The following is a 19,856-nucleotide window of genomic DNA, read 5'->3' on the forward strand; positions in this document are numbered from 1 at the left end:
TTTTAAATAATTATAGTGCTACGTGTCAACAAGGCGAGAAGAGGCTACGTGCCAAGAATGGCTAAAAGAAATATTGAGCTAATACGTGTGGCACTATAAGAAGGAGCTGGCGATTTAATTATGTAAAAAAATGTAAGGGTGTTTTTATAAAAATAGATTGTGTTGACATGTTTTGCATCATCATTTCCATTAATCTTGCGTCGGCATAAATATATAGAAAATGTATGATTTCTTTTATAAAAAAAACTTATGTCGACATTGTTTGCATCAACATATGTATAAATATTTTTATTGACATAAATATGTAAAGAAAAATGTATAGGTTTTTTGTTTTTAAAACATTTGTCAATGCTTTTTGCGTTGTATAATTTTTGCATTTGCATAAATATGTATAAAATGTATTGATTTTTCTTTTTCAAAACTTAGGTCAAGACGTTGCTTGCGTCACCATATGTACAAATCTTGCATAGATATGTATAAAAATGTATTGATTTCTAAAACTTTGTCCACGAATTAGAATTTCGTCAAGATAAACACGATTGTTCCCACATAAAATGATGCGTCGAGATAAAAAAATGTCAGAATTGCCAAAAATTATTCTAGTGCAAGACTAATCCAGCTTAAAGGATGACTAATCCAACTTAAGATTAGAATAAATAGAAGAAAATGTCAGAAGAAAATGAGGTTACTCTAAGACTTTGATCAGAAAAAGTATTAAGTATTGTCTTGTTGAGAAGTTACCAAACGAGAAGAAGATCTTAGAGGACTAAGTGTTTTAAAGAAGGAAATTAGCCGGTGAGTTAATTTACAAAGATGAATTGTTTTAAAGCCTTCTTCTATGATCTTGTTGACTTGTAATGTTGTAATTTAAGTTAATGTTTATGAAAAATGTGATTTCTAAAGAAGGTTTGTGTTATGTTTCAAGTAAGTTATGTTTGATGTATGTATGCTATGCTTGGCAGTAAATCATTAGTCTTATTCCTATAAATGAATCTAACTATTATGTGCACATAATGAGTAAAGGCAACTTTGTAGAAATTGACTGCATGCTAAAATAAAAGTTGGTCGGTGCTTAAAAGGAGCATATTGAACTCAACGGCCTGAGCAACTGAAAATGAATTACCAAGAAGTTCTCTAAGAGATGTTGTTGATGAAAAGGACATCACATTAGTCTATGGTGGGAATGATTCATGTTCTTGGAAGAAAGGAATATGAAAGACTAATGTGTGATTTATGTTTAATGAAATGAGACGATGAAAGTCCATGTTTATGAAAATGATTTAATATATATTGTATGCCCAAAAAGGTTCTAAAAAACTACCGCTCACTAAGTTTTGACTTGTGGTTTTTAATTTTTCCTTTTTAGGGCCAAGTTGGAATAAGAAAGACAAGCTACCACACGTTAAAGCTAGCTATGCAAGGTGTTTAAAGCTAGCTATGCAAGGTGTTTAAAGCTTATTGTTATAATTCATTTACTTAAGGAAGCATGTAAAATGTACCTAGATTGCATATTGTTAAGTTAATAAAGGGAATTGTTGTTATTTTTTCGCAACGTTGTATTATTCTTATTGCTTAGTAGCTAAAGGGGTTAGGTTGAACTAGGCAAAAAAGCTAAGATTCAAGGACTTAAGTTAAGCGTTGTGACGTTCCATCTTGAGGCGTTAGGGGTGCTCAAGTCACGACGCGTGCTGCAACGCAAGAACGTTTTGCAAGGCATGGCGTGACAATATGAGCCAACTTGACTAATGACACAATCTCAACAACAAACCCCACCAACTCCTATAAAACAAGAGTCTTATGATTAACAACTTAATAAGGTTCACACAATTTGACTCTACGAAAACACGAGGGAGAGAGACCCATGAACAAAAAGAACAACAAGAACTTCCAAACCTTTAACTAAAGCCAAGGCCTCGAAAACCTGGGCAGTATTTCGCAACCAACCAGAATGAGAGAACCAAATGAATCACATACTTTCCAGCCAATCCCACCCACCCCACCAAAATTGTTCCACAACGCATCAGAATTAAACTTCCAATAGTCAACATCAAACGTCGACCATAGCTCCTTATTTGTTACATTTATGGCTAATAGTTAACTCAACCATATAATAGATTTTAAAAGTTAGATCTTAATAATAGCAATTGACCCTCTAAACTTTTAAAAGTGTTAAAATTGGACCTTCAAACTTATAATAAATGTAAAAATTGGTCATACATATTATAAAAATTGAATCTTAAACTTATGTAATCATTATAATTTATACTATTATGTAAGTTTGATGATCCAAATTTAAATTTAGATAAGTTTGAAGGTTCAATTTTAATTTTAAAAGTTTAAAGTATAATTGCAACTCTCTCCATATTTTGAGATGTAATTTGCAATTTCTTCAGTTTGCACATTGTTACATTGTACTATATCTACTAATACTTTGAGCTTTTGATAAATTTTGTATGAGTCTATCAAATGGATGATCCAAAATTGTGTGAAAATCAAATGATCCATTTTTTGGAAAAAAAAGAGTCAAATAACCATTTCCTTACGTCAAATTCGAGTGGAACTACTAAACTACATTCGCGCACATACAGAAAAGCAGTCTCGCTCTCTCTCGTTCAGCTTGTCTTGCCCATCTTGCTCAATCTCTCTTAGTCTCGCATGGCTAGTGTCATTTCTCTCTTAGTACTCTTGCTCGATTGGTGTTGCTCTTGTCCATCTTCGATTGGTGTCGCCACTGAAGAAGAAGCGAGAGAAGTGTGCCAAAGAAGAAAACAATGTGTGGAGGACATGTGGAGGAAGACGACAAGAGGAAAAAGAAATAAAGACAGATAGTATTGTAATTTTATGCTATCATGAAATCACCAAATTAGCATTTGACATTTTTTTTATTTCAAAATTGAGGTCATTTTCCATTTTGAAGCTTTAAAATGGATCTTTTGAAAAATTATTTTGTTTTTCATTTGCCATAAAAATTAAAGTTTAAGATTATTTTTATAAGTATGTTTTAATTTTATATCTAATAAATCTTTTTTTTTTTATGAAATTGAATATGTCATACACTAATTAAACATAAAGTTAGAATTATACGTTTTTTAAATTTAAAAAATTAAAGAGGTTATGACTTATGTTTTTTTAATTAGTCTTTGTAACTTTCTACTATTTTGGACAATTTTTTTAAAAAAAGAAAATGGATCCATTTATGCTCTAGATATCAGTAAAACTTATAATTGTATTGATTATTCTAGGAATTCCGTATATTAATTAACTTGAATTTTAGCGTCCAAATTTCTTTTAAAATTCTCCTTACACTTATTTATATCGTTCATTTTATAAAAATGTAAATTGAGAAGTCTACACCTATGTAACACTAATCGATCAATTTTGAAATGTAAGTGTGGTTTAAATTGATTAGCTTATAAAAATTTAAATTATAAGTCACCCGAGATATACATATTTGTATTTAGATATGATTTGCATCGTTGTAACAATATAATAATAACAATAATAATATATTTTTTTTTTGATGCTAAAATCACACTACAAAATCTAAATTGAACTCTTAAAATTCATATGGTTTACACGAAAACAACGACACTCATTTTTTTTGCCATCGGTAGAGGCTCTATCGATGGACCTACACAAATGGTTTGCGTCGACAGTTACATTTCATCGACATTAGATGAGCCGACACATTTTTCATTGAGCTACATTTCATCGACGAAATTTGCCATCGACAAAAGTTCAATTTATTGTAGTGATGTAAAGACATGTCCATTGAGGTATCCTATACAATGAGATTGTATAAGACCGGATCACTAAATATATAATTTTTTATTGTAACAATGTTAACTAAAGAGATTAATATTTCGAACGATGATCATGTAACTCAATTTGAATCTTAAGTGACTTATGAACTCTTGTTCATGAGAGGGTCGTCTTCTGACTTGTATGGGTGAATGTGACCATAAGTTGCTGACTCAGTATACATACCATTTTGGGGATGATATCGAGTGAAGAGTTGAAAAATAACTTCAAAAGATGGAATTCACTCGTTCATGTCTTTAAGGTAAGTAGATAGATTGTCCCTTAAATGCGTTGACTTTGGAACTTCAATAGTGAGATCTCAGCCTCTCATTGATCCAATAGGGATTTTGTTTACAATTGGACCATGAACAGAGATTTGTGTTGGGATTGATATCCTAAATCAATTAGGTTTTCGTAATTTGTAATGTATTACATATGAACTATAATTTATTCAATAAAGTAATACGTTATTTTATTCTATTTCCATTTACTCAATGAACAAAGATTTGTATTTATTTATGTAAACTTAAGCATTCATGTAGTTGACATATAAAGTTGGATTGTGTTTAAGAAATTAATAACCAAAAAGGTCTTTATAAGATCAAATCACAAAAAAATAGTCTTTCTTTACACCATTATTACAAGAAGAGACTTACATTTCATTAGAATGACAATAGGTTCGAGTTGTAAGCTCCTACTTATAAAGGCAGTCTTTTGATATGCATAGGCGAGAGTGGTCAGATTCGCTGACACAAATATGTCTACCATTTTGAGAATTCGTTTGATTGGGAAGCTAGGAACACACCACACAAAAATAAATTCACTCCTTTCTGTTGCTAAGGTAAGTAGATAAATTAATCCCTTAAGGGTTGATTTCAAGTATTGAACAATGTGGCGCCTCACTCTCTCCTAGCTCAAAAGTGGTTTAGTTATAGTTGGATTATTAGCTAGTTGTTCATTAGAGGGATTATTAGTACTTAAGGAGTTCAACGTAACTACAATGGTAATAGTAACTTTGACCTAGTTGTATTTACAAGCAATTTGTGAAGGGTCAACACATTGTTGGTTAGTTATATCAATGGACAAAGAAATATATCTACAATGCAAAGAGTGCATTAGTCGATTTTAGTGGAGTGACCAATCGTTAATGAATGGAGATCAACTTAATTAATGAGTTTGATTAATTAATCTCATATAATCAGAGATTCAATTTAGATGTCCACAAGGTGCTAAATAACTAAATTTATTTGGGTTTAATTCATAAATTGTTCAAATGAACTAAATTAGAAAAATAATAGTAAATGATATGTATGTGATAGATTATATGAATGAGAATCATATATAAATTATAAGTTAAAGTTAATACGATCATATTCATAATAAATATATATAAGGCATATGAGATATAACATAAACTATATATATTATATGGAATATAATATATGGTTTAAATTTGTTTATATTAAATGAGTTAATATAAATCAAATTTAAATTTGAAATAACTCCGTGGGGAATTATTTTACATTAGTGTGGAGTGAGGGAATGCATTCCAATTACATGGGATTCACAAGCTCTCTCTCCTTCTTCTTCGTTCTTATTCCTCTCACAGAACTCTCATTTCCTTTGACCAAACTTAACCAAGGAAGCTCCACAACTTTTCTTGATTTTCACTTTCAGAATAACAAGGTAATTCTTGTGGTGGTGTTCGTTTTTGGACCCTTTGTTATTGTGTCTGTGAGCGAGTTTTGGCGAGAAGCAAAGAAGAGATTGTGGTCATTCATTAGAGAGGAAGCTAATAAAGGTTCTTTAAGGGTAAAGGGTTAGTATTTCATCTCCCTTTTCTTTTCTTCTCTTAGGTGTTCCATAGAAAGATGTGTATAAGTCGTAAGCGAAATTACCTCAATCACGTTGGAGAATTTTCCTTATTTTAGATAAAACCCTACAACAGTAGTAAGAATAACCCTGATTAAACAAATAGCTAACAACCCCAAGAAAGCTAAACAAATTTTGGCTTGGAAAAGGTTGATAAAAAATCGAGAAGAAAGGAAAACTTGTTCCTAACTTTAAGATTTCGACCTCTCCACAATCTAATTGATCAAACTAGATTGAAAGTCCTAAACATGCATTCTAACACACAAGAATACAAAGAAAAGCATAAAACTTGAGAGATAACACTTTATAGAAATTTCATTCAAATTCAAATTGTGTATAAAATGTGGAAACTACAACTCTATTTATATTAATTAAAAATATTATATGAAATGACACAACATTTAATTTTACGTCCTTTCAATAGCCCTAATAAATGTTTAGCTTGAAAGTTACCCGTTCTATGTTTCAACTAATCAATGTCAAATATTTTCTTATCAATAAGGGTGTATGTATATCCATGTGTTTCCACATTCTTTGTTATGATTAAGTTTTACAAATTAAATTCGTGACATAAGGCGTCCGTACGCTTCCATTGTGGGAATTCTAATCCCTTCATATTGTTCATTAGAAGATAGTGGTACTTAAAGAACGAGAGATAATTGTAGGGGTAAATTTATCATTTAACCCAATTGTAATTACGAACAACCCGTGAAAGATTAACTTACGAGAAATGATTAAATCAATGGACTCCTAAATATTCTACAACTCATAAGAGTACAATTATAAGTCCATTAGCTAATATAATTAATACTATCATAACGAAAAAAACAAGAATTTAGTATCGAAAGAATTTGGAGTGTTCAACCCATTTAAAGGAATTTATGTTAAATGTATATAATATAATTAATATAAATTAATTTATTCAAATTAAAACTTTATAATTTACCGATATTAATATTTGAATATATTAAATTAATATGGATAATTGGATTCTTACTAAATTTATATGTTAAATTAATAGGATTGAAATTCATATATATATATATATATATATTAGAATATGATTCATATATACATATAATTAAATATAAGATATTTACTATATGTATGGATTAAAATAGATATAATTGATATTTAATTAATTAACTTTGCTATAGTTGTAGGATAAGTGAAGCAGGGACGTGAGTTACCTGCCTACAATTATCGCTTAAGGCAAGAGAGTTTTGCAATTAAGTACAAGAATCTCGTAGTTTTTATGTTAACAACGCACACTTAAATTCTATACTTCTCTCTTTCCATATAACTCTCTCAAAACGAAAACAAGGAAAACTTCTACGGTATCTATTTCATTCTCTTCTTGCTCACTGATAGGATCCCACAATCCTCTTGTGCCCAAAGGATAGAAGAAAATAGCATTGGTGGTGTTCTTGTACTCTTCATGTTGGGTTTTTAGAAGAAGATTGGATCTACAAGAGCAATTTATTGTTCTCCATTAAACAAACGCATAGAAAAGCGGTCACACACTTCAACCCCTTCACAATAAAAATAGAAAATTTAAACATATAACTTTTACTCACTAATACATATCGTATGCTAATTGAGTTGTACTTGTTTTAGGCGGAAGAGATTTCGTTATCAATAGTAATTTCTCAATTCTTTCTTTCATTATTATTATTATTTAATTATTTTGTTTCGAGGATTTGAAGCTTAATTTGTTGGTATTTGTTTTCGTAATTTGCTTTAATTGAACAAGTCAAACTTCCAATTCTATATAAATATATATTTGAGAACAGATATGTAGCTTTTGATCTCATCATCCAAATATTAGTCTTCTTTTTATTATTATTATTCTCCATATTAAATTTATTTGTTCTTCCATTTCAGCACAGAATGCTTCAATATTGAATTTTAAAAAGGGGCAAAATATAATTGTTTGTAGGGAAATTTCCATTCTTGACCAAAATGGAGTCCATCCAAGGCCAAGGATATTTACTTCATATTGTGCTCTCTATTTTCTCTATTTTGACAAATTAGTTAGCATATATATATATATAAGAAAGTATGCTACATTAATCAAATTATTTCAATGATATCAAACAAAGAGAGTTATAATTGTTGGATGTTTAAATTAAACATTTTAATTTTCCATACCCTTAAACTTAGTTTTTTTAAAAAAGTCATAATTTTCGTTGAAATGAACATAACTTAACTATTTAGAGTATAGGTCATCTCCGTCTCAATTTAAATTTGGTCTAAAGGTATGGATCTGTTTGGATTGCCTATGAAAAAAAATATTTTTTTAATAATACATTTTTTAAAAAAACTTTTTTGTAAAATGAGTTTAAAATCTAAACACTTACATGTTTTGTTTGACCTATTTATAAATGTTTATATGTAAAATTGTATTTGGTTTGTCCTATACTAACAATGTTTATACTTAGATCAAATTATCATAAAAAACTATTAAACATTATAAAATATTTTCATAAATAAATATACACACATTTTGAATCTTTTTTTAGAAATATACTTTAAAATTAATCGCACGTTATTTTAAAATGTTTAATTTTTAAATTACTTGAAACTAAACCTCAGTTTCATTTTTTTATTACTTTTTTTACAATTTAATTTTAAAAGCAAATATGTTAAAATGTAAATATATAACCATTAAAAAAAGGAAAATTTTGCAAAAATAGCAAAAAAAATTATGATAACATAGCTCATGTCACTTGCATTTTCAAAATTGCAAAAATAGCAAATTTAAAAGCAGATTATCGTTTGATTACCATCATATTTGCTAAATTTACAATATGTAAAAGATGTGTTACGAGTTGTTTTTTTCTAAATTTTTTTGTCATCTAATGCAATTTTTCTTTAAAAAATTGATTTTCAACAACAAAATATAAATAAGATAAATAATTTTTCGTGACAATATAATATCAACTAGAAAAAAGACGTATAATTTGATCACGTTTTTCAATCATTGTTATAATTTATTGACAGCTTCGTGATTCTTTTTACCGATGCTAAGGTGAAGTAGATTTAGGTGAGATAAACATTTGCAAATTTATTTATTTACATTTAAATGTATAGGAACACATTAAAAAAATATTGAAAGAATTTTAAAAAAAAATAAAAAAGTCAACGAAGTGAAAAGTAAATAGTAAAAAGAATATAAAAAATGGATATTAGAAAGAGATTTCTCTTTAAACTGTTTTCTCTAAAATAATTTATTTCTTAATCTCATTTATCTAGAATTGAATTATTTTAAAAATTAAACCCTTCACCAATCAATCCTGTAAGTTTAAATCCCAACTAACAAAGAATTGAAATTTAGTCATAGCAGCTACTTGCATATGCTAATGACATTTAAGTCCCATTGGATATTCCATTTTGGGTTATTATTGTTTAAACATAGGGTTAAAGAGCTTTGTTGTTTATCTCACAACCATCCTTACACAATTTGTGTCTAATACAATCTTTACCGTTTAACACAATACGTTTTTTTTTTATAAAATGTATTTATAGAAATAAAAATGGTTTTTTTGGTTGATTTTTCTATATAGATTGTATTTTAAATATATTTTTATTAAAATAGTTTAAATAAAAATGAGTTTTTGAATAACATTTTTTCTCAAAAAAATTGATTGTTATAGTGAGAATTGTCAAGAAAAAAAATGTGACAAAATATATTTATACTTTTTTATAAAAACAACCAAATATAATAAATCTTCACTTTTAATTGGTTTTTTTATGAGGTGTAAATAGTTTTTTTTTAGAAAAGAAATACTCTATTATAGTTGAGTTATATAATAATTTGTGCTCGAAGCCTAGATTATTTTAGTTTGAATTATGATAATATGTATTTGAAGTGTGAACTATTTTAATTTAAGAATAAAATAGTAAATATAGTAGCAAATAATAAAAAAATGATTATTGTAAAATAATAAATAGTATAGCAAACTGAAATTTTGAAATAAGGTTGACGTTCTTAACTGAAAAATAGAAAATAGTAGTAGCAAAAAGGTGTTTATTAAATTTTATTTTTGTTAGAATTTTAGATAATTCTTTAAAACCAAACGAAAACTAAATAATTAAAAATTTTATAATTTTTTTTTTCTATCTCTAAAAAGGAAATTTTTTAAAAAATAATGTAAAATTTGAAACATATATCAAACATATAAATTATTATTATTATTACTCTTTTAATTTGTTTAATATATTTTTAATAACATGTTTTGTTAATATATGAGATTTTTTTAAAAAAATTGAAAATTGGAAAAAAAAATATATGTATAATTTTGATTAAGAAAGAATTAAATTAAATTAGAAAAATGAATTTAATAAGAAAAATTGAAGATTGAAGATTGTGATATTTAAATATATATAAAGAAAAAATAAAAAAATAAATTAATTTAATAAAGAAAGATATTTTTAGAATTTGAATGTATAATATATATATTATATTATATGTGAGTATGTATATATAAATAATGAGAAAAAGTGAAGTGTGTGGGACCCACGTATATAAATAATGAGAAAATTAAAAATTGTGGGGCCCAGTATAATATAAATATAAAAGTAAGAAAAGATAGAATATGTGGGGTTCACTGCATGGAAGTCGTGTACCCCTCAAATCACCTATTTTTTAAAATAGTTTTGCATCCACCCTAATTTTGATATATGTTTCAAATTTTACATTATTTTTAGAAAAAATCCTCTAAAAAGTTTCAAGTTTATCTTTTATATAACACTGTCTGTTTACTAATTCTCCATCTAATAATTTTAAAATAATTAGAAATCACTGGTCATTTTAAATATATTTTTAAATCTAATTTTAATGATCCAAAAATCAGTAAAATTTAACATTAAAAAATCATATTTTAATGTAAATTTAGAAATTTGATTTGTGAGGATAATGGCATTTTCATTATTTGCTGCAATTAATGGAAGGAGAACGAGACAAAATTTGTATGGAATCATTTAAAAATTAAAGCAATTATACATAAAATTCAAAGTTTTGTTGGACTTTTCTATTTTATAACATTTTTCGTCAGTTTTTCTTTAGGATTAACCAATTTTCACATTCAACAACCTCAAAAGTAAACCAAGACATATTCACGTACGTACCACACATTAAAACGTACGATTTGAAAATAATTTCTAAGAAAGGTAAAAAAGCAATGGTCTTAATACACCAAAAAAGTTATATAAATTCGTTTCTACCATCCATATATTCATAAATAAAAGGGTTCGACACCTATATTAAATATTAATCAATATAGTTAATATCTTTTATATAGATAATACAACATATGTTGACGGTGAAATATGATCAAGAAAACTCACACGACCTTCACATGCCACCAACACAGTGTACTTATAATTTAGGGAGGTCATTAGAAAAATAATCAAAGTAAGACATGGTGTGTGATTCTTGATGCAAACATTCAAATACTTAAATTGGATCTCAACACAAATGTAAGAGCAAACAATTTAAAGAAGAAGATTATCGACTTATCTTTTATGGAGTTGTGAAATCTTATTTAGAGAAGTCCATTCATGGCTACATGGAGGGTTAAGCTCGTTCCGTATATGAAGTTAGCCCCTTGAAGGAGAGACCGACCATGGGCTTCGAGGTCGAGCGGGTACACTGGGTCGCTTAGCTCAATTCTCTATGTTCTAGATAAAGAATCTCTATCAAACTTCTTATGTGAGAGAATGTGTTAACTTTGACGTTAAACTCGACTAAGCTAAGGTAGGTGTGTATTAGGCCAAATAAGGCAAGTTGTTTGTTCATGCAACTTATAGAAATCCTGTCTTGAGTCCACTCCCAATCATTTGTAAGTTTGTTTGAGATAAGTTAACTTTTTCTAATTAATTTTTATTATTTCTTTATTTCATTATATATATACTAACATGAATACTAATAATACATATTTTACTCTAACAAACTTATTTGAAGACTTAAAAGAGTAAAAAGAATTGGAATATTAACTAATAATTTAAGATTAATTATGCGGATATATATATAATATATATCCATGGACCTAATATGTATACTTTAATATTTTTATTACAACAATTAAACAGTTAATGTTTAAATTACATTTTTAAAAAACAGTTATAATTAAAATAGTAATAAACAATAGTCAGTCAACGACTTGGACTCCGCAAATTTATTTGCAATTGCTGGTCGGCCCACCAAAAACTAATTAAGATATTTAGACTATTCTTCTTCTTCTTCCTCTTCTTCTTCTTCTTCTTCTTCTCCCCCGAAACAATTTTCACATCACCAGAGAAATAATGTTAATCTGTTCTGTTTGAGGAACCAATTTCCATGGAGGATCAGAAAGCCAACATAATTTCTCTGTCCTTAATTCTCCTCCTCATCCTTCTCCTCATTCTCGCTCGAATTTTCCTCAAATTTTCCAAAGCTTTTTTCCTCATTTGCGGCATCGATGTCTCCCTCACCGTCGCTATCTTGGTCTACATGGTCATCCGACTACGCTTCACCCGCAGAAGAAAACAGCTCGAATCTCAGTTAGTTTCCGAAGGTCGAGAGCTTCGGATCGAGTATAGTTTCTTAAGAAAAGTCGCCGGAGTTCCCACCAAGTTCCGCTACAAAGAGCTCGAGGAAGCCACTGACTACTTCCGAGCCTTGATAGGCAAAGGATCCTCCGGTTCTGTCTTCAAAGGAATCCTCAAAGACGGCACTGCCGTAGCTGTCAAGCGGATCGAAGGTGAAAATCGAGGAGACAAGGAGTTTCGAGCGGAGGTATCCGCCATTGCTAGTGTTCAACATGTAAACCTCGTTCGTTTATTTGGTTACTCTACTAATTCATCTGGACCTCGATTTCTTGTTTACGAATTCGTACCCAACGGATCTTTAGATTGCTGGATTTTCCCTAAAAAACCTAGACACAAGAATCGAAATCGCCCCGGCGGTTGCTTAGCTTGGGATCTGAGATACAGTGTCGCCATTGATGTTGCTAAAGCCCTAGCTTACCTTCACCATGATTGCCGATCCAGAATCTTACACCTCGATGTGAAACCAGAAAACATCCTTTTAGATGAAAATTACAGAGCAATCGTTTCGGATTTTGGCCTATCGAAGCTGATGGGAAAAGACGAGAGCCGAATAATGATATCGATGAGAGGAACGAGGGGATATTTAGCTCCGGAATGGCTATTGGAGAACGGGATTTCAGAGAAATCGGATGTATACAGCTACGGAATGGTTCTTCTGGAATTAGTCGGAGGTCAGAGAAACGTGAGCGTAGTTGAAAATGGAGAAGGCAGATCTAAGAAGAAATGGCAATATTTTCCTCGAATTGTGAGTGCGAAGATGAAGGAAGGGAAATTAATGGAAGCTGTGGATCAACGGCTGCTGGAAACGGGGGCGATCGACGAGAGAGAGGTACGGAAACTGGTTTGTGTGGGTTTATGGTGTATACAAGAACAGGCGAAGCTGCGACCAACGATGGCGATGGTGGTGGATATGCTTGAAGGCCGCGTCGCGGTGGAGGAGCCGCCGGATACGGAAATGCTCGTCGTTGATTTGTTGTCGATTGACGAAGAGATGATGAATAGTCAGGAGATACCAAAGATTGTTCCGTTTAGAGAACGGATGAAGGATGGAAATGTTCCTTCGTCATCGTCGACGCCGTGTTCTTACGCATTCTCTATACTCTCCGCACGGTGAGGTAAGGGGGAGGGTGGCCGGCCGTCGCTCTCCCTTTGACTTTTGTTTGCCCTAACGGCCTAACCAAAGTCCTGAAATTGCCCACGTTGTCTTCTTCAATTTTTTTTTTCTTTTTCGTTTTTTACGGCTATTTTTTAATCAAAGATTTGATAAATGAAATATAAATTTTGCCCACCTAATTTCTTACCTCAAAAACTTCATACATATATATATATATATAAACTAACCAATACATTTTTGGAAGAAAAATTCATAATTATTTTTCTTTGGATTTCTCTTACTTTCTTTAACCTAATTGTTGCATTGCTTAACATTAAATTACTATTGTTGTTCTTTGGTCAAATGTTTAAATACATGCATATGCATATAATTAAATAAAGTGTGAGGAGAGAATTAAAGTTTTGTCCTCGGCTTGATAGTCTAAATATTATGCTAGTTGTACTATGCTTATTTTAGAGATGAAGAATTGAACCATGTCAATTATCACTCAATTAAACTTAATTTGGCTACTACATAACAATTATCATTAAACTATGTTTAGTTTAACAATGTATTAATCAGTTAAGTAGCATCTAAATATCATCGATAAAGAAACTACTTAGTTATTGCTTGAGAAGTAGTGGTTAGAATGAGGAGGCTTGGGTCGTACATAACAAATATTATGGCCGAAATACAAAAGATAGGGAGCTTGTTTCAAATTCTAAAAAATAAAAAATGTAGAGCAATGTTTGAGAGTATCATAAAGATTGCACTCACTTTTACGGGTAATGTTCTCATCACATACATGAAAATAAATTAAATATAAAGTTAACGTGCATCTATTTTTATGCCTCACATTTACAACACATGCATGAAAAATAAGTTAAAATATTTTACAAAGTAAAGATAGTTTAGCGGTAATAAATAATGATTGAATAATTTAATGAAACGTAGAAAAAAGTGATGAAACACACTTTATATTTTTGGAGGGTTTAAATCATATTATGGTCGACAAACTTTGTCTCTTATTCTGCTGTGATCTCTAAACTATTAAAAACGTTTGTTTTAGTATTTGAACTTTAAAAAAAAAGTTTACTTTGTTCTCTACTGTTAGGATTACGTTAACTCTTTAACGCAATGATGTCACGACTCTTATATTTGGATTATTAGGTTTTAGATTCATCATATTAGTAAATTGATAAATAACCAAGAAATTTTGCTAAAAATAAATCTTTTATGTCAAACGCAAAAACATAAACAACATATTTATCAAATAAACCAAAATACTAAAATTTATTCTTCTTTTCTCCAAAAATCAAATCTCTAACATCCCCTCCAGCACTTCAACTCTTGTGAATGAAATTAAATTGCACGTAGCATGAGTTAAGAAATTGAAGTAGAATTTGAATGCTCCAAAGTGGTGACAATCAAAATCTTCAAGGTAAAGTTGTGTGTTGAGTTCTCTGATAAATTATCAATTTACCAAATGGTCTCTAATTAAAATTTAAAACTTTTGATTTTTCAAGAGTGATTATCTTATTTGACAGTCTAGTCTCTCAGAAATAAAAATCATCTCAATATTTGTTAAAAATCAAACGAGGGACCAAAACATAGTCTTTAAAAGTTATATTAAAATTAATAAATAGTTTTTGGAAAATTAAAGAAAATAAAATTAAAAGTTTATGAAAATAAATATGGTAATAAAGTGAAGATAAGGTCAAAAGGTAGGCTTTTGTAAAAGGATTTCTCTTGATTGGAGCTCCTTTTTTGATACCTAAAACCTAAAGCAACTCTTTCTTTTTCTTTTTTATTTATTATTGTATTATCTGGATGGGACCAATCCTAATTGCTTTGTCAGAGTGAAGGTCAAATTAACAACTGCGTTCTTTGGGTTGCAACACTCACTTATTATTGTTAGACAAAAGTTCATAACTCACATAGGATCAAGATCGAGTCACACACGATCATTTTGAGAAATATAAATCTCTTCTACTTCAACTAAAATAGAAAGCCAATTAGAGAAATCATCTCATCAACAATGAGACTTTGCTTTATCTACATATGATAAAGTATACTATTCAGCAACCAAACTTTTGAAACTGTCGAGAATGACAAATGAATAGTTGTCCACGACATTAATTCTTTTTACCTTCCCTTTCCCTAAATTATTTTCTCTCTTAAAATTTGATCACTTCATTTTACTTTGGTATTTTCCTACATAATGTCATTGATCACTTTCATATTTGAGCCTTTTTTTTCCCTCTTTTTTTCTTAATCTCTTCCATATGTAACGATCCAAGGTGTCTAACAATCACTTTTGAAATATAAATATTAATTTAAAACCACTTTTAATCTTTTCAAAACTTCTTGTTAAAAACGTGAAACGGACATCCAACAAACTTCCATTTTCTCTTTGTTGTTCTTCTCATCTCATTCATATAGCTTTTCTTTTTCTTTTTAACTTTTTGCTTCCTCTATTTCATATGCCTTTGTTTCTCATGTAGCTCTTCTCCCTCTCAAGCCTATGTTCTCTTTTAACTATTTAATTATTCCAAAATCATTTTTTTTTTAAAAAAAAAGCAGCACTGGCATTTTTTAATTTACAAAAAGATATGTATAATTGCTTTGTTGATAATTTAAGATTTTTCAATTCATTTTTGTATTTCTCACTTGGAAGAGAAGGCCAAGGTCCAAAACTAAATAGGGAAAATACAAGCTCCGTGTAGCACATATGGAGACTAAGAAAATAAGAGAAAACATAACAAACCAAAACCAAATAAATGGACCCTAAATCATTAGAAAAAATAGCCACAAGTATACGAACGAAATTAGACATGCACAACAGGGAAAAAACGAGAATTTACCCTATATGCTCCTAGTTAACATGCAATCCTAAACTAAATTGAATTACGATTTTATAAGAAATTATTTTGTAGCTTTCGAATATAATAGTCTATTCCTCTGATCATAAACCCAAACCACCACTAGTAGTCACCTACTATCCTCCAAAATCAAAATCGAGTTGTGAGACTCGATGAACAAAGGAATTGAGAGAAGGATTTTAGGGAGAAAAAGATGAAATTGGAAGGAATGGTTTTTCTTTGGTGTGAGAGAAATTTTTAATCGAAGTGAAATTAGGAAAAAAATTTACGCAAAATTTCTAAAAGTGTTTTAAACTAAAATTTCAAAACTATTCTCTATGCATGTAATTACTTCACCATCGCTCAACACCTCACAAAGCACTTACTCTTGGTGGACTTGGTGTCATCACCATAAGCTTCCATCTAGTCCATTAAGAGTGAACGAGATTATTCAACAAAATGTTACATTTTCAAACTAACTTTAGTCAATGGGTAAAATGGTCAATTGACCATTCAAGTCAAAGTCACACTTTGATTTTTCCAAATTAAAAGTCAATATTTTGACTACCATTTTGATCTTTTTGGCTATATCCAACCTTCGAGCACGAATCCACATTCATTTTCTCAAAACTCAATTTCACATTTGATTTATAGCATATCAAAGTTTAACTTTTAAAAGTAAAAAAAATCAATATTTTGATTTTTTACAACTATGACCAATTCCATCAATTTTGAGCTTTCGAATATGAATTCACATTCATAATTTTATTATTTAAATCATATTTAAACATAAAGCTCTATCTCAAACTAATAACCGACAACTGTCACATATATTCAACAGTTTCTCTCTACCTAATTTGAACAATTCAAATTATTCTAACATATTGTTCTAAGTTTATTTTTTATGAGCTAGTAGAGAAACCTAATGGACGTCCTTTGTGGTTATAGTTTTACAAAATTCTAATTACAAAGCTATAACTCTATCTTTTCATTAACTTTTTCTTTTCTACTTACCCTTAAATTCTACTTCCACTGTTCCCTTTCCTTTATCAAATGTTGAGTCTCCTCGTGTAGGATACTCAAGTCGCGCTGCGTCTTGTAGAACAAGCAACGAAGTTTGTGGGGCGGGGTGTGATAGTGTAAAAATAGAAGGCAAGGAAGAAATGGAAGAGACACCCACATAATGAGAAGAATTCGACAAAAGGGAAGAGTTTGAGGAAGAGCTCATATCAAACATAGGGGAAGAGGGAAATGAATGATAAGTAGAGAGAGTTTAATTAGGCCAAAAGAAAATGAGGTTTTAGCATAAGGAAAAACTTGTTCATTAAAAACAACCTGTCTTGAACAAAAGAAGAAAACAAAGCAAGGAATAATCAGGAGACTAATGGTAAATCATTTAATAAGGACATTTGTTATAAAAAAAAAAAAAGTTGACAACCAACTTATTAGATAAATAGCAGAAGAAATAAAAGGTGGTCTATTATTATATTGAGATTTGGGAGAAGAATTAGAGTTATTACCTCCACTGTTGTGTTAAAAGAGATATTAGCAAAGTTCGTGTGAACAACGTTTAATTCATAAATAACGTTTAATTCATAAATGATATTCTGTTTTTTCAATCTAGTTTCTTAAGTAATAAGTAAACCTCTAACATCCACAAGAATTAAACGGTGTTCTGTTTTTTCAATCTAGTTTCTTAAGTAATAAGTAAACTCCTAACATCCACAAGAGAAGGTGATCTATCGAAGTGATTCTGAATAGAGCTAACACAAGCAATGTATTCATTAGGCTAACTTCAATTACACATAGTTTTTTCAATACTTTATATCAAATTCTTCATTTTGGAACCTCTCTACAACTTACTTAAAGAAATGAAAGTGAGATTCTCATTGGATCTGTCCAGAATTATCCAAAAAAATAGGTACTCCAAAATCGTATTCTTTGCAACCTCCTACTTTTCACCTAAATTTAAACATATTTTCAGTCAGAATTGGCTAACGAGTGCTTCATGAAAGTTATAGGACATTGAATAAGTTTTCCAACCATATCCAATAGAGCTTTTAGTTCCATATGTACACTCTAGGATACTCGAAAAATTAAAGGCTTCTCAAAATTACATGAAAAGTCTGTGACCTGTCTTCTACTTCAAAAATCATTCATTTAGCCTCTAAATTTGCTGAAGCTTTATTTATTAAACTTGTTAGAAATTGAGTTAAATTTCAAACAAATCCAACCTTACATTTTAATTCTTCTTGTGTAGCTCATACTAAAATAAAAAATTAGAGATGGTCTATGAACACCAAGTTTCTGTCATCATCCAAATAAAATTTATTCTAAAACTTTCTCACACAAAACAATATGTGTAAAATCAAGTTCATATTAAAACTAAATGATTATTCAAGAACTATGAAAGGACTCGCTAGATTTGCTTCAGACCTTAACGAAAGCTTATCGAAATTTTATTGACAACACAGTAACAACTTCCTAAATTCAAAATAGTACCTACAATTATTTTATGTTATGAAACTTATAGAAGTACCACCTAACGAACTCCAAAGTTAAAGGAAAGTCCATTTTCAACCTTCAACATTTAACTCTAGGACTCGAGTATCATGAATAATTCAATTTTAATGCTTAAACTTAACGAGCATTCAAGAACTCTAGGCAACTCCATGAAATTTATCCCAAAACTTAACAAAGTAATCTAAATTCCAATGGTCAACACCAAAACTACCTTCTAAATTCGAAATCAAGCATTAAACATCATGAGTTATTCAAAGTTATCATTAAAATTAAATGGGTACCCAAGAATGACTTCATAAACCTTAAGATCTTACCTAAGTTATGTGAAAACGCCCAATTCCAAGCTTCCCAAAGGCTGGACAATAGCCAAAATCTCCAAAGACTCCCAATCTAACAATGAAATGTAACGGGAAATTGCAAAATCAAAATCGAAACTTAATGGATATTTGAAAAAGTTCAAGGAATCCAACTAAAGTAAGTAAATCCTTACCCGAAACTCCAAAATCCAACTATTGATGGCAAGATTGAGTGAGAAGAATCGATGCAACTGTGATTTATTCAAAACCCACACACTAGCACGTGAGTTGTTACTGGAGCAACCGAGGGATGACGTTGCTCATACTCTTCTAAAACTTGAATTCTAAGTGGTGGATCTGAATGAAGAATGAACACAAATTAACGATGGCTTGATCTCCAAAGAGTTACAGCACACGACGGCATCAGAGCAACTCGTGACTGGTGTGAAAGCTTTCTAACTGGTGTGAGCAACAATTTAAGGCACCGAAATTGCTATCTTCATTCTAGAGGATGTGTCTCACGTTGAACGTGAATAACATATGCAATATTCTTAGCCAACACCCAAATAAAAGTGATTTAAAAAATTTTATCATCACAATGACTTAACCATAAACAATTTACACTTGAATTTTAAACAATTTTTCCACAACTTGGAGAATATTAATATACATAAAAGGAGAATAGACTGAGAGCTTACAATTATGTTCAGCATAGAGGTATGCTTATTCGTGATTTAATTGTTTATTCACGGTCTGTTTACGTTCTAAGGGTTAGAGAAATATTTTTTTTATGTTAATTCTGATGCATCTGCCCCTAGT

At 29.9% G+C, this 19,856-nt stretch overlaps 1 protein-coding gene and 1 long non-coding RNA gene across 2 annotated transcripts; one reads left to right on the forward strand and one right to left on the reverse strand.

The window, feature by feature from the left end:
* Positions 1 to 11,885: 11,885 nt before the first annotated feature.
* Positions 11,886 to 13,637, forward strand: LOC101211041 (probable receptor-like protein kinase At5g20050). The gene has a single exon (XM_004149963.3). It carries the CDS (start codon positions 12,014 to 12,016, stop codon positions 13,376 to 13,378), a length of 1,365 nt encoding a protein of 454 aa, XP_004150011.1. The 5' UTR covers positions 11,886 to 12,013; the 3' UTR covers positions 13,379 to 13,637.
* Positions 13,638 to 17,899: 4,262 nt separating this feature from the next.
* Positions 17,900 to 19,557, reverse strand: LOC116401799. The gene is made up of 3 exons (XR_004214178.1): positions 19,232 to 19,557; positions 19,056 to 19,131; positions 17,900 to 18,180 (listed from the first exon to the last, which is right to left on the reverse strand). It is a non-coding gene; the product is annotated as an uncharacterized LOC116401799 (long non-coding RNA).
* Positions 19,558 to 19,856: the final 299 nt, after the last annotated feature.

Source organism: Cucumis sativus, chromosome 1 (genome assembly GCF_000004075.3).
Source record: "Cucumis sativus cultivar 9930 chromosome 1, Cucumber_9930_V3, whole genome shotgun sequence".
NCBI lineage: Eukaryota > Viridiplantae > Streptophyta > Magnoliopsida > Cucurbitales > Cucurbitaceae > Cucumis > Cucumis sativus.

Excerpts from the sequence above, each read along its gene's own strand:
- LOC101211041 (XM_004149963.3), top strand. The coding sequence starts at position 12,014 with ATGGAGGATCAGAAAGCCAACATAATTTCTCTGTCCTTAATTCTCCTC.